Below are 16,430 nucleotides of genomic sequence, written 5' to 3'. Positions count from 1 at the left end.
AACACTTTGTATTGCGATATCAATGTTTGATAATTAATATTTGCAATGTTTGCATAATTAATTGCAAAAGCACCATAGTGTCATGCTACATGTGCAATGTTTCTAAAAAAAAATTTTAAAATGCTATTTATATATAATTTTATATATGATATCTGTATTAATTAAGAGACTTCAAGCAATATTTCAGTTAAAAAAAATTACAATTTAAACTTAAAAAAAAAAATTATGCACTGTTAAAATTAAAATTATGGACAAAATATGGATACAAAGAGAATTGGTGACACTCACAAAACCTATAATATAAACATGCTTAAATACACCTGAAAAGATTAATCATGATTTTAGATTTGAATCTAAAATCTTAATGTTGAAAAATTAAAACACCAAGATTTTGGTGAACAAACTTTATCAGTAACATTTACTGTATGCAGATTAAGAAATGCCAATTTAATATTTCTGCATTTTCAGTTTTTGTTTTAATTTGAAGCTTTAGTAAAAAAAAAAAATCACTGTTTATATATATATATATATATATATATATATATATATATATATATATATATATATATATATATATATATATATATATGTATGTGTGTTAATATATATATATATATATATATATATATATATGTATATGTATATGTATATGTGCATGTGTATATATATGTGTCTATATAGTTGTTTTAATTTTAATTTTAGTTTTAGTTATTTTAATACATTAGTTAAACTAAATGAAAATGAGAAAAGTTGCTTTATATTTTGTGTACACTTATTTCAAGTATAGAAATGTAATTGTTTTAGATTTAGTTAACTTGAATAGTTAACTACAACCACCCATATTGTTATTATATTGATTCCATAAAGGATAATGAAGATTAAATGGTTTGATTTCTCACATTAGGAGCTGTGCTTCTGGATTTGGACCAGAAGACTCTTCCTGGTGTTGCCCATCAGGTGGTGGAGCAGATGATCATCTCAGACCAGATCAAAGCTGAGGACAGAGCCAATGTGCTCCGTGCGCTTCTCCTCAAGCACAGGTAGAGCTTGGATTTTTATACAATGAGCAATATCTAAGAAATGGCTTATGAGAATTCTAGTGTTTGCATCTGTTTATTCTCATATAATCTATTGGTTTTTATTCTACACCATGTCCACCTGTCCATATGTAGATCCATACATGAACCGTCACAGTCTCTAATAGTGTCTCTTACCCGCTGGCTCCCTTGCTCTCCCTCCCTTAGTCACCCGAGTGATATGAGAGAGCACAGCTCCTCCTTCCCCAGAAACATCTCGGCGGCCAGCTTGGGCTCCATGATCAGCCATCACCAGAGCAGCAGTAACCACCTGTCCCCTGTCCCCGAGCCCTCCGTCACAGAGCCACTCATGGGCTCCGCAAGGAACAGTCAAGACAGCTCACTTCACATTGACATAGAGAAGAACGAGGTGATTGGTTGGAAGTGTATAAACTGGCTTTTGATTTAAATGAGAATGGCATTTTTAGCAACCTATTTATATATATATTTTTTATATTTATTTATTTGTTTACTTTGTCTTTTACAAAAATATGTATAATATACACTGCCAGATATTTGGAATAATTATTTTTGGAATAATAACTTATGCTCACCTAGGCTGAATGTATGTAATAAAAAAAAGTATTAGTATTATAAAAAGAGAAAAGTTATTTTGAATTGTTATAAAGTTTCACAATATTACTATTATTGTTCAAATAAATGCAGCCTTGGTGAGCAGAAGAGACATTAATTATTCCAAACTTGTGACTGGTTTGTTTCATCTAACTTTTTATTCATTTATTTATTTTTATTAAATTATTTGTAAAAAAATAAAAAATAAACATCACAAGAAAACAATGCATTTTATAATTTGTAAAGTACAGTAATAAGTATATGACATGGTGTTTTACTGATTTTAAATATATTATATTATATTGTGTTGTTGTTGTTCATTTTTTGTTTATTATTATTATTATTTTAAATCTTTTTTTTTTTTTTTTTAAGTGAAATGTTTGTGAAATTTACCAGCAATATTTTTTGCTGCTTGTGTATTGATTCATTTTTTTCCTGATTGTTGTTCTTTTTCATTATTTGCAGAAAGATTCTGCTCCACCCATAGGAATGCACAAATCCAAATCCAAACATGAACTTAAGCTTCTGGAGAAAATTCCAGAAAATGCTGAAGCCACTGTGGTACTCGTTGGTAAGCAATTATAATCTGATTCTGAATGCTATTGGAATCCTGTTGAATTTGTATCGCTCTGGAATAATCCTAAGGGTCTCAAATAAGACTCCTAAATAATCTGGAATTTGGGAAAATAAACTGGAAAAATATGAATTTCAGTTTATTCTGTTTAAACGGTTAAGATTTGGTTGTACATTAAAACTGATTTGATTCCAAATCAACCAGATGCATCAGGAACTAAAATGACTATTACAGAACTAACACATTATTTAACAGAACAACAGGAAATTAAAAGTACTGCTGTCTTTTCAGGCAGTGTTGACTTCCTGGAGCAGCCCACCATGGCATTTGTTCGGCTTCAGGAAGCTGTCGAACTGGACTCAGTGTTGGAGGTATCGGTTCCTGTTCGGTTTCTCTTTGTGCTGCTTGGTCCTCCCAGCACCAGCATGGACTACCACCAGATCGGACGCTCCATTTCCACACTCATGTCCGACAAGGTGAGAAAGACGGTTGGCGGTCACCACTGCACAAGTTTAAAGGGGATGCATTGTTTCATGCCAAAAATTCAGACTGTAATGCCTATATCCAGTGTTAACTCGATCGCATCTCTCTCCAGCAATTTCATGAAGCCGCGTACCTGGCAGATGATCGGCAGGACCTGCTCAATGCCATCAATGGCTTCCTGGACTGCAGTATTGTTCTCCCTCCATCAGAACTAGGCGGTGAAGATCTTCTGCGGTCCGTCGCTCACTTCCAAAGAGAGATGCTCCGCAAGAGAGAGGAGCAGGAGGTGGCCTTATTGTCCAAAGAACCCAAGAGCCTTGAAGAGAAAGGTATGCATTACCTGTGTAACCTTAGAACCAGTTCAGCTTTTATTTTGGTTTTGTTTTATTGCTTTGTGTTTTTTGTTATTTTGTCTTTGTTTGTGTGTGGTGTTTTTTTTTTTGTTTGATTTCTTTATTGCTTTTTGTTTGTTTTTGTATGTTTTTTTTTCTTTTTGTTGGTTTTGGTTTTCAGTTACTGTTTTTTTTTTCAGCATTTTTTGTTTTTATTTTCCTTTTCTTGTTTTTTTTTTTTTTTTTTTTTTTTTTTTTTTTTTTTTTTTTACATTTCATTTTGTCTTTCTGTTTGTCTTGTGCTTTTGTGTAGTTTTGTCATGTAGACATTTTGTTTTGTGTGGGGTTTTAGCTTTTCCTTAGTAATTTTCGCTAGCTTTTTCTATTAGAATTTTTCTGTGCGCGTGCATTTTATATATATATTTTTTAAACTTCCATGTTTATTTCCCCAGCAACCTGTTATATTCATAGTACCCCATATTCTCTCTCTGTCTGTAAATCAGAGGCCTTGCTCACACCCTTAAAACTAGAAGACGACCCTTTACAACGCACAGGCCGTCTGTTTGGTGGGCTGATCCGTGACGCCCAGCGCCGTTACCCAAAGTACATCAGTGACTTCAAGGATGCACTGAACCCCCAGTGCATGGCAGCTGTCATCTTTATTTATTTCGCTGCTCTTTCTCCAACCATCACATTTGGAGGCCTTCTAGGTCAGTTACACTATTGCTTTGTCTGTACTCTTACTGACAGTAACAAATTTATACGATTTTAAATGCATAAAATAAAATAAAATAATCATTTTAAATGCATGTGATCAATTACAGTGTTTTAAAATTAAAATTATTTTAAAGGAAAATATATTTGAGATATAATACTCAAATACTGAATAATATAGGATTGGATCATTATTGCAGTGATTAATTTGTTTCTGGCATGTTATAAGTTTGGCAACAATTATTTTAACCCTAACTTATACATTCTCTCCCATTCTCAATACAAGATCTCAGTCAGAAAATAATTCAACTCTTAATGGCAATAAATGTTGTGATGTTGCATAAAGTTGTCAAAACAATACCAAGATGAATGCACACTGTAATCAAAGCTAAAGATGGTCTAATTCAACTTTTTTTTTTTGGCTAGGCAGTGGATATCTCTTCAGATCTTCTCAATTTAATTAGTAAATTGCTTCCAGAACTGACTTAAATTACTTTAAACATCTGCTCTGCAGCCAATTATATAACAAAAGGTTATCATGAGACACACAATCAGTGACTCTGATCCTGATAAGTATTTTAGATTACTTTTGCTTGAATTCCAGATAGCGTATGTGTCCGACCTCTCTGTTCAATAATTCAGTTTTGTGTGTGCAGGTGAGAAAACTGAAGGGCTCATTGGCGTGTCGGAGCTGATTGTGGCCACATGTATTCAGGGTGTGTTGTTCTGTCTGCTTGGGGCTCAGCCGCTTCTGGTGGTGGGCTTCTCTGGACCAATCCTGGTGTTTGAAGAAGCCTTCTTCTCTGTGAGTTTACAATACTCTTCCTTAAACCAGATTCCCTACCATTAACATGATAAATACCATAAATATGCTGTCAGAGGTCAAGATCACCCAAAAATAAAAAAAAGTTTTGAGTTTTTTTTTCTTCAGTTTTTCCTAAGCCATACAATAATTACACAGTGGCATTTTTTTAAAGGGTGAAGTAGAACCAAAATTTCAATATTGTTTGTATCACTAACTTGTCAGTGAAGCATATGTTTTAGGGCTGATCTATTTTAATCTCAAGAGATGATGATTTTTATCAGGGCAAGTTTCGAATGACTTATTTCGTAAAATGGAACCAGAAAAACTTTTGTAACACAAGTACATTTAAATAATCTTTTATAGAATTATATAAACAGAGTGTATTTGTTTTTCTTAGTTGGATTTTATAAAAATGCTTTAATATAATATAATATTATATATAAAATATCTCCTCTGTCCTTATCTTCTCCAGTTCTGTAAGGACAATAATTTGGAGTACCTGACAGGTCGGGTTTGGATCGGTTTTTGGCTCATCATCATCGTGGTGGTGATGGTGGCCTTTGAGGGCAGCTTCCTGGTCCGATTTGTCTCGCGTTTCACCCAGGAGATCTTCTCCGTCCTCATCTCTCTCATTTTCATCTATGAGACCTTCTCAAAGCTGGTCAAGGTAGTTTGGATCATCTTTTGATTGTGTTTGTCATCATATATGTGACCCTGGAGCACAAAAGCAGTCTGAAGTCGCTGGGGTATATTTTTAGCAATAGCCAAAAAAACATAATATGTGTCAAAATTATCAATTTTTCTTTTATGCCAAAAATCATTAGGATATTAAGTAAAGATCATGTTCCATGAGGATATTTTGTAAATTTCCTAAAGTAAATATATCAAAACCTAATTTTTGATTAGTAATATGCATTGCTAAGAACTTCATTTGGACAACTTTAAAGGTGATTTTCTCAGTATTTAGATTTTTTTTTTTTGCACCCTCAGATTCCAGATTTTCAAATAGTTGTATCTCAGCCAAATATTGTCCGATCCTAATAAACCATACACCAATGTAAAGCTTATTTATACATCTCAATTTTGAGAAATTACTCTTATGACTGGTTTTGTGGTCCAGCGTCACATATGATTGTGAAGTCCTCTTGACTGCTGATGTTTGCCACAGATATTCCAGGAACATCCTCTGAGACGCTGCTCTTCTGCGGTTCTTGATGTTAACAACTCCACACACAACTCGAGCATAGAAGATGCCACTTCAAGTCCATTAGCATCAAACAGCAGTACACCGGAGACGGTGAAGGTGGTTGGTGAACCTAATACTGCTCTGCTTTCCTTGGTGCTCATGTCTGGGACCTTCTTCATTGCCTTCTACCTGCGCAAATTCAAAAACAGTGCCTTCTTTCCTGGCAGGGTAAGACGCTGTCTGGTCAAGTCACCCAATGTTGTGTGATTAGGACATTACAAAGGAAAATGTTGTAATTTGTCCTTTTCTGTTTCTGTTTTTGTTTTATTTTTATTTTTTTCCAGCTAAGAAGAGTTATTGGAGATTTCGGAGTTCCTATTGCCATTCTCCTCATGGTTCTGGTAGACTACAGCATTCGAGACACATACTCACAGGTGAGAATGGATAGTTTTCAATTTGCAGATGATTTGATGAAGTTAAAGTCAAGTAAAGCAAATGATAGTATTAATATCATTTATATTTCATGTTAGGTACCCTAAATATTAAAATTTAATGCATAAACCTGCACTATTTGTGCTATGGATATCTAAAATTGGCTTATTGGCTTATAAAAAGTGTTATTTTATTTATTCTTTTTAATGTTACACTCATATTTTCTTAATTTTTATTTTTGATTGACTTTACTTTTAATTCATTTTCTTTTATTAATTTGCATTATTTTAATTTTTTGTTATTGTCTATATTTATTTTTTATGCTTCACCTTTATAATTTATTAATTTTGTTTATATTTTTGATTTACTTCATTTTTTATTTTAAAAAAAATTATTGCTTGAATTTTTTCTCATTTTATTCACATATGTATTCTGTCTTTATTTTATTGCCGCACCCTACAGAAACTGAGTGTACCCCGAGGTTTCTCAGTGACTAGTCCTGATAAGCGAGGTTGGATAGTCAATCCTCTGGGCTCTGATGGTCAGTTCCCCATCTGGATGATGTTTGCCAGCATCCTTCCAGCTCTGCTTGTCTTCATCCTCATCTTTATGGAGACACAAATCACAACGTCAGTCCATTACCATGTTTCATCTCATCATAATGACAATTACAGAGCAGAACATAAGGACATTTGCCCTAAGCTCAAAATTGTGTTTTTAGCATTTTTTTGAGCCAGTAAAGAAATCTTTGTTTTTTATGATATGTGATATTTTGTGGGAAAAAGGAACACATAAAATCATGGCAGTATTAGAGATGCTCTCTCTCCTTCTAGGTTGATAGTCAGTAAGAAAGAGCGAATGCTGGTCAAGGGTTCTGGTTTCCATCTGGATCTGTTGATCATCGTGACTCTCGGTGGCACTAGCGCACTGTTCGGTTTGCCGTGGATGGCCGCAGCAACTGTTCGCTCTGTAACCCATGCTAACGCCCTCACCGTAATGAGCAAAGCCGTCGCTCCAGGAGACAAACCTCGAATCCAGGAGGTCAAGGAGCAGAGGGTGACCGGGTTACTGGTGGCAATACTTGTAGGTGGGTTTCAAACTTAAAACAAATTACTATTTATGCATTTAAATGCATCCTGATCAATACAAACTGCTGATAATAAAAAAAAAAAAATATTCATTATTATTAAAATATTGAAGGATAATTGTCGGAAAAAGTGTCCAAGATACAAGTTTGAAATCAGATACTATTTTTGGAATAAGCAACCCAAAAATATGAAGACAAAAAAAGTATTGGATTTCATCCAGCAAATTAGATGCATGGCAGTTTCATTATTCATTGGACATTTATGTATTTTATCATATTGCTGTTCCCAGTGTTTTGGAAAGACAAGCAGTCAAAGGCCAACCATTACAGTCATTTTTAACCGTTTAAGTGGATAAAAACACCCTTTACTCTTGGTAAAATCACTATAGCGCATAAAATCTTGTGGCTTATTACATGCACATTAAATCAGTGTAAAATCACTGTTGTATGGATTGCTATATGTATTAAATGAAGAAAAAATGATTTGTTGGCTGTAGGTCTCTCAATAGTAATCGGTGATCTGCTCCGTCAAATCCCTATCGCTGTGCTGTTTGGCATCTTCCTGTACATGGGTGTGATGTCACTGAATGGAATCCAGATGACAGAACGGATCCTGCTGCTGCTGATGCCCCCTAAATACCACCCCGATCACACCTACGTGCGCAAGGTCAGGACCCGTCTGTTTTCTGTTCATTAATAAAGAGGATTTTGGTTCTGTGGCAGTAAAATGCATCAGTAATGGCATCAGATACTTCACAGAAATCAACAATATGGAAGGTAGAACTGGTGTGTACTGTGTGTCTTGACTGACTTTCTGTGACTGGATCCTCAGGTGCGGACGCTGCGGATGCATCTGTACACTGCGATACAGGTGGTCTGTCTTGCTGTCCTCTGGGCGGTCATGTCTACTGTGGCATCGCTGGCTTTCCCGTTTGTTCTCATCATGACCGTCCCTGTCAAGATGTTTCTTCTTCCACGCATCTTCAGCACTCGTGAGATGCAGTGTGTAAGGATCTTTGCATGCACAAAATATTATTATAATTATCAATTTTATTTTGTAAAGGCAGTAAAAACATTTATAATGTTACAAAATGTCACATTATAGTTCAAATAACTGCTGTTCTTTTGAACTTTGTATACATCAAAGAATGCTGAAAAATTTATTGCGGTTTCCTCAAAAATTGTACCTGTAACATTGATAATAATAAGAAATGTTTCTTGAGTAGCAAATCAGGATATTAGTATGATTTCTGAAGGATGATGTGATTCTGAAGACTGGAGTAATCACAGGAAAGTAGAAAACAGCTGTTTTAAAGTAATATTTCACAAAATTCCAGTTTTTACTGTCAAAAAATTGTCTTGGTGAGCATAAGAGACATCTTTCAAAAATATTTTAAGATATCTGACCGACCCCAAACTTTTAAATAGTAAAAAATTCAGTTGCTTCCAAAATTGAATTAGATATATTTAGTAAACATAAAAATTCTATTTTTATTTCAATAATAAAAAATAAATTAATAATTTAATTTCATTCATTTTTCATTCATTTTATTTAGTTTCAATTCTAAGTAATAAAGTCAAAATTTTGAGATGTAAACTTGTAACTGCATGTGATAAAGTCAGAATTGCGATAAATAAACTTGCAATTCTAAGAAAGTCTTTCTTCAAAATTGGACTTTGCAATTGTGAGTTTATATAACGCAATTCTGAAAAAAATATCCAAATACTAAATTTATATAACGCAATTTGGAGGGAAAAAAAGTCAGAATTCCGAGTTTATAAAATGCAATTCTGAGGGGGAAAAAAGTCAGAATTGTGAGAGAAAGTGTCGCAATTGCTCTTTTATTTTTTTTATTCAGTGGCGGAAATGGGCTTCCATAGTGCATTGATTTATCATGCACAAAAACATACATTAAGAAAGTAAAGTAGGTCATTTTCAAAATCACGTTGACTAATGCTGTTTGTGTGGCTTTTCTATCTCTCTTCTGTGTCTCAGTTGGACGCTGATAGTGCAGAGCCCACTTTTGACGAGAAAGAGGGACACGACGAATACACAGAGATGCACATGCCAGTCTGAGCCACGACCGCAGCTGTCCGTCTCTCGCCTGTCTTCCTGTCAGTCACGCTATTGGCCAATAGGACAGTTGCTTTAAAAACTTTGATAAACCAAATCGCACAGCGAGTCTCGACATGCTGTAGAGGTGAGAATAGTGTTCACCCGGCATTTCCTGAGACTCTTTTCAGTTGTATTAGAGAGCTGCTATCACACCGTTTAGCCATAAGCAAGCGTATTTGTCGTCTATGAGGAAAACGAATGTACCTTATGGGGTTAACTGGACGTTCCTAGAACCATTCAGGGCCCATGCAATATTATATGAAGTTTTTAGTGAATATTCATGATCAAGAAAGATTGCCAAGGTCCATTTCATCTTAAATTGTATGTACGTCTGTGCTTTTAATAGTTTTACTGGCTCATTTTCTGATTTATGACCCAGCATACATTAATTCACACAATCGACAGTATTTTTTCTTTTGTTGCCATCCGATCATGACTTTTTTTTCCTCTTTCAAAATTCTGTCTAAACAGGTGTTTTCTCTTTTATAATGCATGAAAGTCACATGAAAGCCTAAACTCTCATTATAACTCTAGATGTGCAGTTGCTGTATATTTTATATTGACTGTTACATGCAAATGACTCATGAATTCTGTTTTTTAGGATGTATTTGGTAGTAAATGGTCTTGAGGGATTTTAAGATGTTTTAGCTCGGATAGATGCACTAGTGACCTAGTTTAGAGTCTTAAAACCCATTTTAAGAAAAAGAAAAAGTGCGTCCCTACAGATGATCCCAACATTGTAATTCATCATAGTTAAACTAAATATGTTAACCTGATAAACTGGTATTTTCTGCCACATTTCTAAAGTCCACATTTAACGTTGAATTAACACTAAAAGCCTGTTCTTTTTTTTTTTCAGCACCAGTTCTCAGCAACTTACTAATTATTTATTTGTTAAATGGGAACCATATTATTTATGTAAGTTCATGAGGGATTTTGCCACAGAATTCCTGAATAATATCACTAATCTTTTCCCCATCATTCACTAATATCCCACTTTATATTTTTGGATCCCTACAGCCAGTTAGACGGGGAATCTGCACTAATAAGATTCAATTCAGTACACTTTCACTTGGAATATTTTGTGCGCACAAACCATTAGGAATAAAAAAAACAACTTTAACTATTTGGTTACGATAATTCAGTTAAGCATGTGTTATGTTTGTTATTTTAGTAGCATTTCACATTTGTTTGGAAGGGTTTTTTTTTTTTTTTTTTTTTTTTTAATCTCTGGAGGTTTTCACACCATTGTGCTTTAAACTACAAAACAAGTGCTTTACTTGTTATTTACATTCCAGATTATGATTCCAGAATCGGATGTGTTAGGATCTTTTAAATATAGGAGGTTATTATGTTAGTTTTATATTAACTTAGAACACGTAATTTCTAACCAAACAAATAATAAGATTGAACTCAAAACGAAATCATGTAGATGTTATTTTTATTCGACTAGGAATGGGTTAGGAATTTTATGTCATTATTTGAGCGTACAACGTGACTGGATCAAGAATATTTTTATAAAATGTGTCTGTGTTGTCGTTTGGTACATCAGGACCAGCAGCACATTGTACTTTGTCACCGTTGTTTATCTTTGACATTCCCTCAGCCCGTGTTCAGTGACTGATTCCAGGTTTGCATGACACGTCTAGACACGTTTAGAACCAGAGAACTCTGGGAAACCTGATCGTAGAGCAGCACTTTGAGGTTGTGTGTGAATGCAGGCAGGAATACGCTTGCGTTCTGTGTTGCTACAGTGTGGATGCTCAGCAGCACTTGTGTGTAGATGGTATTTATGGATGCTTTACGGGGTTTAAGACTGAAGGTTAATGCTGGAACATTGTGGTCATTTTAACATTTGCTGATATTAGTTAACAAAAGTAAGACCTGGTGTTTTGCAAAGGGAAGTGAGGGTCATTTACCATCTGTGTGCATTTATATGCATATTGTTCTTACTTGCTTGGTTATTGGATATTTGATTATTAAATGTTCCTCTGTACATAATGCAATATTTACAGAAAAATCCAAATGTTGCAAATAAAGTTGATTTTTCTATTTAAATTGGATATTCATATCTTTTTTTAAAAAAAATATATTTTTTTTCAACAATACTGTGTAGCAAAGCTTACTTTAATAAGAATCATTTTAGAAGGATGCATTAACTACCACAAAGGCATTTAGATTGTTACGGATTTCTATTTTAAATAAATCCTGATCTTTTAAACTTTGTTTCATATTCTATTTAAAACGTATTGCTGTTTCTACACAAATATTAATCTGTTTTCAACATTGATAATAATAAGAAATGCTTCTTAAGCAACAAATCAGCATATTAAAATGTTTAAGAATCATGACACTGAAAGCTGCAGTAATGATGCTGAACATTCAGCTTTGCATTGCTTATAATAAATTATATTTTAAAATAGAAAATAGTTATTTTAAATTGTATTTATTTTTGCTCAAATAAAACAGAAAAAAAGCTAAAACAAAAGCAAACCTTATAACCTTATAATTGCACATAAAAATGTGCAATATCCTTATATTTATTTGTTACCCCTTCATCCTAGTACATCCCTGCATCTTACTCAATCCAATTCCATTATCATTTATAGCACAATTGTTTATACACTTATTTATCTGCAAAGGGTTTTTATTTTTTATTTTTTTGACTGTGTGTTGTTGTCTTTTGTGTACTGGAAGCTTATGTCACTAAAACAAATTCCTTGTATGCGCAAGCATACTTGGCAATAAAGCTCTTTCTGATTCTGATTCTGATTCTAACTACTACTGAGTTTTAAGACAATAAATAACTATATTTCTGCTTGCAGCGGTGTTCTTATTTAGTCCCTGATTTGTACACATCATGCCAGGGCTCCACATGAACAGAGACTGTTTTAGAGAATGTTTAACCTGGTTTTCGGGTAAGCAGACATTTGCCGTTGTTAAGTTCAGACGGGTTAAAGATGGCTGTGCTGCTGTGGATCGTGCTGCTCTCTGCTGGAGTCTCACTCAGTCGAGCACAAGAGTCCTTCAACAAACTCCCGGATATCTACAAGAGAGGAGTGGAGCTGACTTCAAACGCGTTAAATAACCATCACAGCATCAAGAACCATTATCTCTTCTTTAAATCTATTCATCGGGCAGAAATTGAGGTAAATCCATTCGTCTCATTCTAATTTTATTCTCTTTTCTGAAATCTAAGTGTCTTTCTGTCTGTCTGTTATCAGTATCTCTACCTAAAGTACAATTTAAATAATCCAATTTAATCGTAAAATGACAAATATTATGTGTTGTCAAAAAAACGTGGTAACTAATGATATTTTAATTCATCTGCAATGTTTTTATTTTTGTGGTACTAAACAACATTCCATGGCAGAAGAAGTTTTTCTAACACAATCACATGTAGATTTTTGTTGGGTAACATCCCGAAGAGCAGGTCGGTAATTCCAAAGACTCATTTTTAGGTCAGAAATCAAACATGAAAATCTCCTGGGAGCCAACAACAAAGAGGACAGAAGTGAGTTGCAATGTTGTATGGACAAGTTCTATACATTTAGATGAATTTTTATCGTCTCTATAGGCAGGATTCGATGTCAAATACATCTACCATAACTTTTATCTGAAAGCCACCGAGTGCAAAAGAGGAACTGAGAATGCAGATGCAACCACATGTGGATTCAGGAATGATCAGGTAAGTGTGATTTATATGTGAATTTAAAGCAAATATGCATTTCAAAGAACCAAAGAAAGTTAGAATATGAATAGCAGCTGTTTTTATTTGTTCAAAAAAGTCATCAAAGTAGCAACACCACAATGCTCAAAATTAAATGTGGATTAATTTTGTCTACTTACTGGGTCAATTTTGTCTATATTCCTCCAGCCTCTTGTTGACTGTGTGATCTGCTACAAAATCTCTGCAGGAGAAATTGATGAGAAGCCTAAACCTTATTTAAACTGTATGTATCGACGATTGCTTTCAAAGGTATTCCCTCTTCATATTCTTCATTTTGATGATGGATTCTCATTGCCTTGCCTGGAAAAACACTTGATCTTATCATAATTGGCATTATGATGTCCATTTTTGCAAATATTTTGCCCAATATACAGTATTTAAAAGAATAGCTCATCCAAAGCTAAAAAAATATTGCTGAAAATGTGCTCACCCTTAGGCCATTCAATATTTAGATGAGTTTCTTTCTTACTCAGAACAGATTTGGAGAAATGTAGCATCACATCACTTGCTCACCAATGGATCCTCTGCAGTGAATGGGTGCCGTCAGAATGAGAGTCCAAAAACATCACATTTAAAAACATCACAACAATCCACAAGTAGTCCACATGACTCCTTTTTGAAGTTAAAAACGCCTTTAAACACCAGCTTTTCACTTCAAAAAATGTTAATTTTTGGAGTGTTATGAATTAATTGTCAATTATTGTGATGTTTTTATCAGCTGTTTAGGCTCTCATTCTGACGGCACCCATTCACTGCAGAGGATCCATTAGTGAGCAAGTGATGCAATGCTACATTTCTCCAAATCTGTTCTGATGAATAAACAAACTCGTCTACATAATGTATTGCCTAAGGGAGTTTACATTTTCAACTAAATTAATTTCTGGTTGAAAGATGTATTTCAAGATGTACAAAACTTGAGCTGTGTGTAGAAGTGACTCTTGCTGTCAACATAATCTTTGTGTTATTGTCTGAACACAAGGAAAACAAGCGAGAGAGAGAGATTGGCTGTTTCCGTGTGGGTTTTGGTCATCTGACCCCGACTCCTGTGGCATCCACCGGATCCTAGAGAACAGCTGGAGGAGAAACGTCATTTGAAATCTGATGTCTTGGAATCTACTGGCTTCACGATCTCAAACACAGCATGTTTTAGCATGTCTTTTCTTCGCCAAATCAATTCTTGCATCACATTTATCTGATTGTCAAGAACTAAAGACACAGCACAGCTGGGGTCACATTTTATATATTAAATCAACAGGGGATGTGTTGCATAAGAGTTCAATGTTTGCCCTGGGAAAGAACAGCTATTTTCCACACAACAAAGCAGAGTTCTCTAGAAGTCCCTAAACTCCTTTTAAATATGAATGAATGAATAAATAAATGCATATTACACCATACAATAAAGTGCTTTAGTTTATTAGTGCAATAAAATATTTTACAAATAATAAATGTTTCAATAGTATTGTTCTTATGTATTGTTAGAAAGTTGAGGTAGCCTTTTACCTCACTAACAGCCGTATTCTGAATATCATATATTTGTTTTTGTTTAAACAAAAGCTTTAGGTTGTACTTGGCCAGGGGCTGGATTCACAAAACATTAAGAAGACATTTCTTCTTGCCATTTTCTTCTTATTTTTGAACTTTTGAAAAAAAGTTAAGAATATTTTTTATTCCCAAAAATTCTACTTTAGAATGTTCTTATTTTTTTCTTAAGATTGTTATTAAAAAGTTGCGACGAAAATAGTGTGCTTGCTTGATTATTAGGGTAATCTGCAGGAAGCGCAAAAAGACAATAAAGTGCGAGTTTATCTGTGCGTCATGTATTCATTCAGATAAGAAAAAGATTAAGATGTTCTTAAGAATATATTTGAGAACTTAAGAGTTTTTCAAGAATTACACTTAAGAACATTTTTACAAACTTCGTGGAATTTATCTTAAGAAATTTCTTGTTTTTCTTAAGAAGATTTTTGTGAATTCGGCCCCTGGTTTGTATGTCATCTAGACGTGTTCAGACCTGCAATACAGAATTAAATCCAAGTAAATAGAGTAAAGGTTCACTATTAAAGGCAACTATAAGCGGAAAAAACAACTTTATTCAACAATTCCTTTGTCAACAGTCTCCTCTGTGTCTCTTCATATCACCGTATGCTCTCCTGTATCATCCGCGCCACAAGGATGCACTATTTCTACGTGTATTTAGCATTGATTTGAAAGAAAACAGCACATCCTTGTGGCGTGGATGATATCACACGGAGGCGATTGTTGACAAAGGAATTGTTGAATAAAGTCATTATTTTTGTTTTTTTTTTCCGCTTACAAAAAGTGTTCCCGTCGCTTCATATAACCCAGATTGAACGTCTGATGGCAGATGGAGTATTCTGACGACGACTTTCATACCTTTTATGGACCTTGACACTGTTATTTACTTGCCAACATATCTTACAGTCACAAGCCTCCCGGTTTTCATCCAAAATATCTTAAATTGTGTTCCGAAGACGAACAGAGCTTTTATGGGTTTGGAACGACATGGGGGTATGTGATTAATGACAAAATTTTCATTTTGGGGTGGAGTATCCCTTTAAATGCTCGAGCGCTTTAAAATCAGGTTGATTCTGATCGGTCAATATTGTATGGTTTATCAGGTGAAAAAGTTTTGAAGTTGATTCCAAAAATATCGTTATAGTTGTGGTTCTCAAAGAATTAGAACGATTATAATAAAGCTTTATAGTTCTTAGGTGTGAACGGACCTAACAAATCTGATCATAGAGCAGCACTTTTGAGGTTCAGACGTTTCTATTTCGTTTTTGAACATGTGAAAGTTTAATCTGATGTTTAATCTGATATTAATTTGATATTAATTTTTATTAATAATCTGAATATTAATTATAATTATTTAAAATAGTGAGCATTTGTCAAAGAGAACTAAGGCCCATTTAGGTCAAATTATGTGTTTTTATTTTATTTTATTTTTTTACCGTGCACATGCAGTGCAGCTGGTTTAGCAGTAGGTCTATTTTAAATAAAGCAGATTTGTTTTTTAATCATTTTATACCTGAAACTTAACCTAGTTAGCAAACTTGTCCTTTTACCTCACTAACAGCCGTATTATTCACTCTTACCCAACAACGGCACAAAAAGAGTCCAGACTTCCTGGAATGAGGCAGTTTTATCGCCTGCAGCGGGAGCTCGTGCTCAGACTGGTTGAAGATGCCTCTGCTGCTGTTTGCGCTGCTGCTCGCTGCCGGAGTCTCACTGAGCTCCGCCGAGGCTCAAAGCTCCGTCAGCAAACTCCCAGACTCCTACAAGAAAGGAGTGGAGCTCGCGG

The 16,430-nt window shown here is 34.4% G+C and overlaps 1 protein-coding gene across 2 annotated transcripts in view; it reads left to right on the top strand.

Moving 5' to 3' along the window:
- The window catches only part of LOC109051276 (anion exchange protein 2-like), a 35,996-nt gene extending 25,233 nt beyond the window's left edge, over positions 1-10,763 (top strand). For both annotated transcript variants that reach the window (XM_042752537.1, XM_042752538.1), the window contains 15 exons: positions 905-1,040; positions 1,245-1,446; positions 2,115-2,220; positions 2,515-2,699; positions 2,819-3,035; positions 3,542-3,748; positions 4,409-4,557; positions 5,030-5,224; positions 5,726-5,971; positions 6,088-6,177; positions 6,638-6,804; positions 7,009-7,262; positions 7,760-7,929; positions 8,095-8,268; positions 9,259-10,763. In XM_042752537.1, coding sequence (XP_042608471.1) covers positions 905-1,040; positions 1,245-1,446; positions 2,115-2,220; positions 2,515-2,699; positions 2,819-3,035; positions 3,542-3,748; positions 4,409-4,557; positions 5,030-5,224; positions 5,726-5,971; positions 6,088-6,177; positions 6,638-6,804; positions 7,009-7,262; positions 7,760-7,929; positions 8,095-8,268; positions 9,259-9,339 — 2,579 coding nt within the window. In that variant the 3' untranslated portion in view covers positions 9,340-10,763. The remainder of the gene's footprint in view (positions 1-904; positions 1,041-1,244; positions 1,447-2,114; positions 2,221-2,514; positions 2,700-2,818; positions 3,036-3,541; positions 3,749-4,408; positions 4,558-5,029; positions 5,225-5,725; positions 5,972-6,087; positions 6,178-6,637; positions 6,805-7,008; positions 7,263-7,759; positions 7,930-8,094; positions 8,269-9,258) is intronic.
- The last annotated feature ends 5,667 nt before the right edge of the window (positions 10,764-16,430 follow it).

Source organism: Cyprinus carpio, chromosome B24 (genome assembly GCF_018340385.1).
Source record: "Cyprinus carpio isolate SPL01 chromosome B24, ASM1834038v1, whole genome shotgun sequence".
NCBI lineage: Eukaryota > Metazoa > Chordata > Actinopteri > Cypriniformes > Cyprinidae > Cyprinus > Cyprinus carpio.
This window is presented reverse-complemented; position numbering and strand designations above follow the sequence as displayed.